The sequence below is a fragment of the Diorhabda sublineata genome, chromosome 7 (genome assembly GCF_026230105.1).
Source record: "Diorhabda sublineata isolate icDioSubl1.1 chromosome 7, icDioSubl1.1, whole genome shotgun sequence".
NCBI lineage: Eukaryota > Metazoa > Arthropoda > Insecta > Coleoptera > Chrysomelidae > Diorhabda > Diorhabda sublineata.
This window is the reverse complement of record NC_079480.1, coordinates 7,072,779-7,084,795: the sequence shown is the minus strand read 5'-3', so window position 1 is coordinate 7,084,795 and position 12,017 is coordinate 7,072,779. Positions and strand designations below refer to the sequence as shown.

General features: G+C 32.8%; 1 protein-coding gene across 1 annotated transcript in view; it reads left to right on the top strand.

The window, feature by feature from the left end:
- Positions 1-10,713, top strand: part of LOC130446540 (ammonium transporter Rh type B) — a 70,865-nt gene extending 60,152 nt beyond the window's left edge. Inside the window, exon 7 of the mRNA XM_056782858.1 lies at positions 10,423-10,713. Coding sequence (XP_056638836.1) covers positions 10,423-10,607 — 185 coding nt within the window. The 3' untranslated portion in view covers positions 10,608-10,713. The remainder of the gene's footprint in view (positions 1-10,422) is intronic.
- Positions 10,714-12,017: the final 1,304 nt, after the last annotated feature.

Below are 12,017 nucleotides of genomic sequence, written 5' to 3'. Positions count from 1 at the left end.
TTGTGTCTCACTTCTTATATATACCCACTTGCCAGTCTTGGCGCTTCTCATATGTCGTATATTTTGTTGAGTATGAGTTCTAGTGTCTCTGTTATTTCTTTACCTGTCATTATTTGATCTATTTCTGGTGCCTTTCCTACTTCTGTTTTGCCTGTTCTCTTGTTGCTTGGGTTTCAGTTAATCCTATTGTACTTGAGGCATAAGTAGTACAATTCCTTTCACACGTCGTATATAGTCAGCACCACTATTCTCCAAACCTGCTCTTTGATATGTTGAAAATGACTTTAGATCAACTTGTGGCTTATTATATTTGAGAATACAAAAACTAGTGGACGACACTGAGAAAAAAAGATTTAGAGAAAATGAGAATATGAAAGAAAGTGATAAGTGAAAAAGAATGATGTATAATCTTAAAACTTGGAAAATAATCACAAAACTGTTGTGCCATTGGAACCACATACACTTGCCTACACCACCTCCAACTACATATTTTCCATTTTGATTATGCAAGGATTATGCAATAGAATTACCTGGTTAGTCAATTTAATAGTGAGGATTTGGTGAATTAACGAAAGAAAATATAAACCTCTCAATGTATATATGATGAATGCGTTTCGCTCAAAGCAATAATTTTGTGATAATTTCAATTACATATATTCCAGAATTGGTCAAATACAATTCCCAAATCCGTATCGAAAATCGTCCGGAATTTCGGGATGAAAAATTTAATCAACCTAAAATTAATCCAATAAGGGATTCAAACTATTGAAATTAAACTTTTTTCGTGGATTCTATAAATGAGAAGATTCTACAAGTCACACATCATGCATCTATTAAATCTACTTCGATAACAATCAATGTTACCATTATTTCAATTTGCACAGTGAGAAAGTGATGAATCATATTCAATTATATCCTTATCTGGTATTCCTTCACCAGCAGAGGCGTCTAATGCACTGTGTCAGGCAATTATATTTGGGCAAGCAGGGTTTAGTGTGTAGATTCCACAAAAGCAACATTTGGTGTTTATATTTGATTTTCCTACAGCCTCTTTTGGCCTGGAGATGGTGGGTTACATTGTGCGGAAGCAATAAAAAATTTATAATGTTAGTTGTTAAGTACCAAAACTTTTTATAAAGAAAAATTGTTGTAAAATATTTTTATAAATATAGAAATAGGTTCAAAATATTCAATAGTCGCTTCCTTCAACTAGTCAATATTTGGATCCAACCACTCAGTCATTTCTGGTTGTTTAATAAAAAAATCGAAGAGCTCCTCTCCTTTGGTATATTTTCTACTATTCTTCTGTTTGATTCTTTCTTAGTATCTATTGATTATAAACAGAATACCACTTGTATATACTGGGTATAGCTGTCCTACAAATTTTGACAATCCTTCCGCAACCATGTCTTATCCTATATTACATTGTACTGTTCTTCTGGATGTCTCATACTATTTCTTCATTCTTTCTACAAAATACGATTTTAGAGCCAAAGTCGTTGGTATACCAACGAAATAAGATACAAAGCAAAAAACGATCAATTTTTCTTGCTCCGTAAAATATAAATATTTTTTCATACATCACGTGGTCTGGACTGGTTTTTAATGTTTTGATTTGAACTCACCCATGAGTTTAAGAAATGTAGATTGGAAATATGTGGAAAGAAACTTTAATAAAGAAAAAAGAGAATAGATAAAATAGGTTAAATTAGAGATTGACACTCTTTCGAAAGCTAGGAAGATCAAAATATTACGAAGTTCTATAAATGCTTGCTGATTGTACATTGTAATGTATGATTAATTTATAATGAATAAGTTGTTAATTTGAGGAATAGCATGTTACATAGAAATGATTGAATAATTACATAAAAGCTTTATCTTGTTCCTCGTGAATCATAATTATTGTGATAATGCGTTAAAAATTAGAATTTAAATAGAATTATCTATATTTTGTATTAAATTAAGCAATGTCATGGTTTTCTCTCCAACAATCCACCATCTAGATAATTTCCTCACATGACTTTCCAATTATTCCATTTATCGGTCTTGTCTTGTTCAAACATTTTGTTCGATTATTTCTCATGGAAAAAGTCTAAAATTATTAGACCTCGATATTTTTCTTTTTAGTTTCTTTCTGCAGCGTCTTTCTGAATAATCCACTGTTGGTGTGAAGACTCGTTTGTCGAATCCAATTTCTTTTTGCTCTTTTCCGGAACATTTTATTCTTTTACGAGCTGTCCCATATTTTAGCAGATATTATAGTACAATCTCTCTTCGGATTTCGTAGTATGTCAGTTGTTCTGCTGATACTCTTTTTCAACATCCATGCATTTTAACATGTTGCACCCAAGTCGAAAAGAAATAAATGGAGCCACCACATTGTGTGCACTTTTCTTATAGGTGGCTAGCAGACCCGGCCTCGCGTTGCTGTGGCTGGGTGATTTAAAAAGGAAAATGTGTGGAACCCATTTTCTTGAAATTTCCACACAGCATGTAGTATGCTCAAATCTTAGCAAAGTTGTCGCATTGAGGAAGGTCATAATTGTCGCAAATATGTAAAAAGTTTTGGATTTCTGAGAATCTTTCATGACGCAAAGATTTAGAAACAAGAGCATTATTAGTGTCACTTTGTTTTTCCCACAACATTCTGATATATTTTAGTTGCATATAACCTGTCAAAAAGAGAATGGCAATATATCAAAGTAGAGTTCATTTATAGAGCATACAAATTTGACATTTTTGTTATATAGGCTATTATTTATTCAGAGAACTTTCTCTCAAAACATTGAATGGAAGACAATTCATTCCCTTCGTATTCTGTTGACTCTTTTTCTAAATCACCTCTCCCAGTTTTTCCAGAAAAATTCTCTTCGACATCTTACCAATTACAATTCAGTTTTTTGGGTTTCGTTCTTTTATTTTTCGATTCTGGGACTGCAGTGGAATCCACTGACTTACGTGTTCTTCTTCTCAGAGGGGACATGTCACTTCGTTCTGAGGTGTCATGTAAGATGGACAGATGAAAAGTAATAGGTTGTAAAGGAGCAGATGGACAGTCTCCGTTTTAATCTTCGTCATCTGTGTTATCAGAAAGTATGTTGTACATCAATTTCAGTCCTAAGAACACTGGTTGGGAGATGATTCATATCGAAATCAATTTCGTCTGCACTATTTTCCTCGGTAATGTTTCGAGTTTCTCCTGGAGGAACATCGTTATTTCTACTTCCCTATACTTGAACTATTTTCAATAATTAAACAAATGGAATTTTACGACATATTTATGACATTAATTTGTTATTTACATTGGTATTTTCATTAATTATGGAATTGAAATATTATAGGTGAAAATACGCGTTGAAGGTACTGATAGCGCTATATTGGCTATGCTTATAAAACCAGAATTAGGACTTTATAGCTTCATTTTTGCCATGTGGAATCAATGTTATCTTTTATACTTTATTGCATATGATATCAAAAAGAGCTCATTACCGCTAGTTTGTCTTTCTTTTTGCACTTGCCATAAATTTCTCTACATCCAACTAATGGTTGACGTCTATCAGGATGGGAAACATATCCCGTAGCCAAAATGCGTGACAACCATATTGGTATTCGTGCTTTGAATATATACTATCGATCAATAAGGCGGTCTTCACATATTACATTCTTAGCCTTTTGAGGATTTCATGTAGTGAAAGTAACAGTTCCGTACTACAAAACACTTTCGGGATGCTCTGGAGTAAACAACTTTAACTTCCTTAAATGTGACTCTAGCCACTTCAATGTTGACAATTGACTTGATTGATTTTGCATAACCTTAAATTTTTAATTTCTTGAAATTATTTGTTTTATCCGAAGTTGTATCTAAATTGATGAATAACAATGAATGATGATGAAAAAGAAAACATCAGCGATGAAGAGATGAAGCGATGAAGAGATCTCACCGAAGAAAGCAATGCGGCGGTTCTTTATTCGTTGCCGGATAAATCTCGTGCAAGGTACGAAAAATAGTACGAGTGGTGTCACCAGAAAAAGGCGAAACGTATTTTCGCTTATTTTTTAGAAAAATCTAAAGTCTGGAAAAGTTCTACTTTATAGTCTACATTCTCGATGATTAAAAGTACATTCTTATGCGTCGTCTAAAAAATGTTGTGTACACCGCGGCTGAACTACTTTGTTGGACTCGTCTGTTGCTCGCCTCGCTTCGCTCATCTCACAATTTTCAGACGCGTCCAACAAAACATGCAAAAAGCTCCGAAAATCGTTATAATAACGCGAAAGTTGAGATTAAATCTTTTGAAAGTACATTTTACGTTTACACATAATAGAACAAAAACATCAACGAATCGATGTTTTCGAGCGGTGTTTGCAGCTATTTGCTATTTGAACAACATAACAAAAATTCTTTGCAATCATTTCTGACCATGGATGTTGCCTAAATCCATCTCTGTATATTTACATCAAAATAGTCACGTGAGTAAACTAGACTAAGCAAAAACCGTCAGGAGTAAGCAATTACGCAACACGGTTAGTAAGGTTATAGCCTCCTATTGTTCTTTATTGATATGCTTCACGAAGAGAATTCTAGTAAAATTCCAAGATGAAAAAAAGTTCCACCCGTATGCACCGTATTAAAATTTTCATGAACGATCGTCAAATTCAATTTCCACCATACTTCACAGAACTCGCACCCAGCGACAATTGGAAGATTTTAGAATACGCCAAAGAAAAACTTTTATTTTGCTTACTAGACTAGGAGAATATATTGGGTTGGTGACAAAATAATTTCGGTTTTGTAACATAAAATAAAACACTTTTTTAACAAAGAATAGTTTTTAATCAATTATATATATTTCATTTTGATCAATGACATTTGCCATCTTTCTTTCAGCTTCATGATTCCGCACTCATAAAATTTCTGGTTCTTATCAGCAAAAACTTCAACCAGGTGCGATTGAAGGTCGTCTCCATTTGTGAAAGATTAACCATTCAAAGAATTCTGCAAATTTCGAAATAAATGGTAAACAGATAGTGCCAGATCATTGTTGACAGTAAACAACAGAATTGATCGTTTGGTTCCTTGGAATCAGCTCAAAAAACACAAATTTTGTCGCTTCCTTCATGAACATTTTTTAGATAATGAAGCTCTCTCTCACAAACACACACGTTTATGTAGTGTGGTATAAGAATATCTCGATAAAATATTGACATACCGGCTAGATATTTTTCAATAACCTTCCACAAGGTATTTCGTTGCATTCAACAAAAATTGATATGTTAAGGCGTAGAAGAAAAAGAAGTTCAATTTATTGGCTAAGAAGACATCCAAATTTGAATAAATTCATGTTTCAGGGTTTCTTTTTATTATTTATTTGAAAAGCATAAATATATTCCGGTCTTTCACAAACCTTTATACGAGGATGTATTGATATCTAATTAGCCTAGAAAAGTTCTATGCATAAACAAAATATTGCGTTACCATAGCAACGAACAATAACTTATTAGAAGTGTTAGTGTAAAGTTTGACGTCAAAAAATCAAACCAGAGTTACGCAATAAATCAGAAGAAAAAAGATGTCCACTGAAATTGTGAAAATCGTAAAATTGCAGTATCGAGCCATCATCAAATACCTGTATTTAAAAGGGTTAAGAGGTAAGCATATTTACGAAGATATGCTTAATACCCTTGGTGATCAATATTCTTCGTATGCGACTGTCAAAAATTGGACTGCAAGCTTCAAAAGAGGTAAATTTTCCATTGAAGATGATGACGATCGGGAAGGCCAGTTTCTGTGTCAGTCCTCGAAAATATCGATGCAGTTCATGACATGGTTTTATCAGACCGTCGAATTGGGCTAAAACGGATATCTAAAGCACTGAATATTTCATACGAATGCGTTATTCATATAGTACACGTCAATTTGGACATGAGAAAAATTGCTGTAAAATAGATCCCCAAATGTTTGAATGTTAACCAAAAGCGTGCAAGGGTAGAATCATCGAGTTCGATCTATGCTCGATTTGAAAACGATGTAGACTTTTTAATCCGAATTATTACTATGGATGAGACTTGGGTAAATTTCTACGATCCAGAAACAAAGCAACAATCGATGGAATAGCCACACTCTGGTTCTCAAAGACCTAAGAAGATTCGTGTCCAAAAATCTGCTGGAAAAGTTCTTGCTTCAGTTTTTTGAGATTGCCATGGAGTAATCGTGATGGATTTTTTTGGATAAAGGTGAAACAATAACCTGAGATTACTATTCAACATTACCGACCACTCTACGGAAAAAAAATTAAAGAGAAAAGACGCGGAAAGCTATCCAAAGGTGTTTTGTTTTTGCAGAACAACGCCCCTGCACACAAATCTCATGTTGCTATGCAAAAGATTCTCAATGTAATCTCAATGTGAAATTCATGAAAACAAATATAAACATAATCTCTATAGCATCTACAACTCCTCTATTGGTTTATGAAGGTTCCGGATTGAAGTTTTCATAACTTTGTTATTGATAATTATTATTATGGTAGAATTTTAGAAATATTCTCAATTGAGTGGATTGTTTCACTATATATTCTCATAAATTAATTTTTTTGATAGATTGGTGCTGATTTCTCTGCAATTATTTTTTTTCAATGTTGTGTTTTTTACATACGAGATAATTTTGAAAATTGGATTTAAAAAATCAAACTGTAGAGTAACATTAGAGTATTTTTCATTGTCTGTTTCATAGCTATTGACCTTCCAGGATACCTCTTTACCTCATATCTACATCTATCTTTGTTGTTTTCTTATTAACTAAACTCACTCATCAGTTTTTCATAATTCTTTGCAGCTTTTCCTTTAGTTAAATTTATGATTTCACAAAAAATATTCGAACAGATTCTCTTCTTAATAACTCTCTTCTAACTTCTTGAGGTTGCTTTTCTCTCACTTCCTTAAGAAGTTTTTCCTGCTTCTTTAAATTTTTTTAAACAACTATTATCTCCATTTGAACTTTGTGAAAGTATGGTGATATACCATGAAAATTTGCAAATTAAAACAAGTGACAACAATTATAATTTGTGTTTCAGGATATTTTCTATCACGAATAGACGAATATTTTATTGATAATTATTATTTCGACGACAACTTTTCTTGGCGTTTACCCAGAGAGAAAATATTCAACCCTCCACCTCTACTTATTTTCCATAAGTGTCACAAACAACGACCAGAGGTAAATACTTTGTCAATGCACCAATAGAAGCCTAAGTGACACACCTGTAGTTGTAGTGTGGATTGGTGATTATTTATTATTCAGCCAGATCACAACAAATGATTATTATATAAGCTTTTAATTCTGAAACAACTATTTGTACTTGGTAACTATTCATTTCAGATCCGCAGATTGTTGTGTGGTTGCTCTTCAACCATATTAGGTGAACTGGAGAGTTCGTAAGCTGACGCATGAATAGAGTAACTTTTGTTTGAAAAAGTCTATAAAAATGAAATGACCACCAAAGACGATGCGGCTACCACCGACGAAGTCATCAAAGGTTCATTAAATATTTTCGGATAATCATAATATATAGCTGATAACCTAACAATATGAAATGAACGTGCTAGACATATCGTGAATGAATATTTTGGTATGCGAAAGCTCTGTTAAAATTGGATACCGCACGAGTTCACAGTGGAGCTAAAAAACAACAAAATAATGTGTGTCAATGGATAAAACATGACTATAATTTCCTGTCTTATGGACAGCAAGCCTAATGGACTGCATGTGTGGAAAATCGTGATGTGAAAAATTCCTTTTTCCAAGATAATCGTGTAAAAAATAATGTGACGACAGGCAATTCAGAAGAAATGGAAATAGTTGATTTTGATTTAGTCATTGAACAAATGTTGAACAAAAATAAAATAGATCTAGTAGGATTTGTTGAATTAATCAATGGAAATGTTGAACATAAATCAAAAATTTCAAAGTATAATTGCTTTTTTTGAGATAATCGTGTAAAAACAATATGATAATAGGCAATTTAGAAGAGAAGAACACAAATACAATAAAATATCATGGTACATTACCTTTTCGCAGATAGTTGTATGAAAAAACGTTGTGAATATGTTGTGATAACATGTAATTCATAAGGATTGAGCTTAATAAAAATCCACAACACAGATGAGGAAGGAAGTTATTAAAATCAATCTACGAAAGAGAAAGTTCTGAAGGTGCAAAAGAAGTATGAGTGAAGAGCTGGAGAATTTTATTAGATCTCATTAGAGGGCAAATGGTAAAACAGCCTTAATATGATGAAAAACTACATAATGATTGGATGCCAAAATTGATAAAGAAAAAGCTATAGGCAAATAGAAAGGAGACAGTCAAAGAAAAGGACGGTACGACTGCGTTATAGAAGACCAAAAAGTTGTTAAAATTCAAAATTAGGAAGACGAAACTCTGAATAGAAAAAGCTATAGAGAGATACAATAATGAATTGAATTGAAGGAATACAGTACAATCCATAAAAAAAAATTTTTAATTTATATAATTCTATACTTGCACTCATGATCTATAGAATATAATGAAATAACTAATGATATAGTTGAAACACAAATTTTTGCAAATTTTTGATATAAGTTTGGTTAGATAAGTACGTTTATCGAGTTTTTTGCCACAAAGCACAATAAATCGGAGTTATGACATATTTTGTCAACATATCTCTATAATCTGAGCCAACTTCGTGAACTGTTAACTTGATGTGTATAAGTTCGTTTCATATGAAACAAGATATTGCATGCAATTCATCGTAATGTCAATATATTGACATATATATTTACTCACAGTAAAGAAACGCCAGTAATCAAAATTTTGTACCAACAAGAAGATAAGATTAACAATAAAAAAAGAGAGTGCTACAGTATATCAGCTGATTTGATGTCCTAGCAGTACAACTTGCATGTAATAAAAATGGCACCAAACTGATGAAAAGGGTCCTTGCATACTTTTTTTATACCTTAACTGCGTTTAGCATATCGTTCTCAATCACACACTATTTCTCAATTTTTTCTAAACAGTATATTAGTTCATAAAAAAACTAAATTTAAATACATAAATGACGCGCCAAAAGGCATTTGTTGTCACATGACTGAATGGGACGTTGTGTGACGTAGAAAGTAATTAACAGACTTAAGTGAGATTGGAAGTAAATACAAATTAATGAGAGTTGTTGGGAATCTTTTAAAAAAACACTCGCACGGCTCTACAATTTTGTAAAATACAAGATGAGGTATCGTCAGAAAAACTTGTTAGTCTTTACTGTAGTTTGAGACAGGTTTGGAAAATTATATGATGTGGAAACTAACACAATGCAAAAAAATTCCAAAAAAAATATGCTGTTCTAACCAAAGTCGATTGATAATATGGCCGGAAAAGGGCATTTCGTGAAACACCTCGTCCATTGGCATTAAAACGACAGAAAGCTATCATCTTTTTGACTACATTTTAATAAAGTTCATGCAAACAAATGTAATAATGGTAATAATGACGTTACTATAAGAAAGTCTAATTAGTAGTACTTACGTATCTGCTTTTACTCCACGCCGAAATAAATAATTAATTATTAAGAAAGAACGTATCAACCATGAATGAATCTATTTTAGTTACATTGTCCGATCTTGCTTCGATAAATCCTATTTCGGCCATCATTTCAATAAGATTAGTCTTTGAAACCCTTACAAAAACCCAAATCGCACTCAACAACCAATTACCTCCACTCACAATAACAGAATGACGTTTGAAAGGCGACACGCAGCGACCACGTATCAGTATTTACTTACTTTCTACGTCACAATCGTGATATATAAATTTTTAAGTATTTTAAATACCCAAATTACCGACCACCGCAAGAACCTATTGTAATTCAGAGATTTATTATGTGCAAGATATATTGTGACCTGTAGACATTGCCATAGAGTAGAATATTAAAGATAGCAGGAACGGCTTGTTAGTGGAATCATACCATTAGAATAGAGAGAGAGAGAGAGAGAAAGAGATCATTGGCTTACCACTCTCTATCTTTCTCTTGTCACCATTAAAATCAAAGCTTATTAGTGTCCACCTTTGACGCTCCCACACTCTTAACTTTCACATCAGAGCGATATAATCAGAATATAGTGGATAGAGAAAGAGAGTAGTATACCGATGTACTCTCTCTCTCTTTCTATCATATGATAATATAATATTAACTCTATATCCATTGTCTTGCACCACGGAGCCTTTACAAATAACAAATGGCAATCAATAAATATTTATTCAAAGAAGATAACTTTTTAAAATTTTCTTTTGAGCTATCTAAAGTTGTTGCAATACTTTTTGTATGTAGAATGTTCCAAAATCCAACTGAGTATTTCACAAAATGAATAAATAAATTTTGTTTATTTTAGGGTATATTTTAAGTTTCACAAAACGAATACCTGCACAATTAGAATATAACGACGCCACCCATTGGGAATTACCGAAAGAATTATCTGATGTACACGAAATGAAGAGTAGCAAACATTACGATAATCCATCCTTTGAAATGGTTCGGGAAGATGGCAGCACAATAATACAAGCAAGAGGAAACTAATATTGAACAGATACGAAATAAAACCTTAATGTTTTATTTTATATAACTTCAATTATCTGTACAATTTGTATATTATATTGTTTAAATAAAATATTACCCTCCATTATTTGGAAATTTTTTTTTTGGTCAGAAATTGAAAATAGAGCAAATATTATTTTACAATGGTAAATTTGAAAAAATAAATTGGATTAAATCACACAATATACACAACTGAAAAATCATAAAATAAAAATTCAGTTGATGCCCTAGTTGACATGAAAGATTGTTATAACAGTACAAATTTACTTTATTTTTGTCAAATGTTAAGAAAAAAGCAAGGGTGATTATTTAGAACTGGGGCTCCAGACAATAAAGGTTCAAAAAAATTTTTCACGCATTTGGGGCTGTTTCTGAGAACCAATTCTAAATAATTACCATCTTGGTTGGGTTAGGTTAGGTTAAGTATGATTGATTTATTATATGTAAGCTTCATCATGTAATGCCTAGAATAATAGAAATAATATGTCTCCTCCGCCTTAAATTTACTATTTGTACCCTCAGAAACAACCCCAAATGCGTGAAAAACTTTTTGGAACGATTTTTGCCTGGAGCCCCAACTCTAAATAATTACCAACGCATGTTATAATTTATTTAAAAAGATTAATGTAATAATGATATATGATGATTGTGGATATGGGGGTATAATATACACTACGAGTAATAGGATCTACTGTGTCCCTCTTTCTTGGTGAGATACTTAGGGGCCTAGTGTTTATAGCTGATCTGTTGATTCCACTCCTTTTAAAAAGACCATAATGTGGGATGGCTGTAGCCACTGTGAATTGAAGTTTCGTCCTTTGTGCAACAAAATCTGCACGCTCATTATCTGCCAAGTTCGGGTATTTGTTGAGCCGACAGTGCCTCGATAGAACTCGTGTTAGTATTAGTAGGTTGTCCCTAGAAGAGTCATTGCTTGTCTCAATCCCTGTGGGTTGTCCTAACAATTGGTTTTGCTCCTATCTACTTTCTTTTCCTTGTTCGGTAACTGATATCACCGAAGGGTTCAGGTCCCATGAAATACCAGAAAACTATTAGCTATTTAATTTCCATTCATTTCAATGTATTTCGGAATTCATTGTAGAGTAACTTAATGTTTCTTGCCCAGCAAATTTAATTTTTCTAACCAATCCCAAACGAGTTTGTATTTTATGATATTGGAGCTTAGCTCCTGTTTGCGATAGTTCCTCTCTGGTTTGAAATGAACACATATTTCGATTGCATAGATTTCTGCTTGAAAAATGCTTGATGTGCTACCTAGGCTTTCAGAGTGTTTGGCTCTGGACCCGTACACGTTTTTGATACATCTTTATACCATTTAATGGCATTTCGGTCCATCTTGTATGATGTGATAATGCCACTTACTTCTATAGC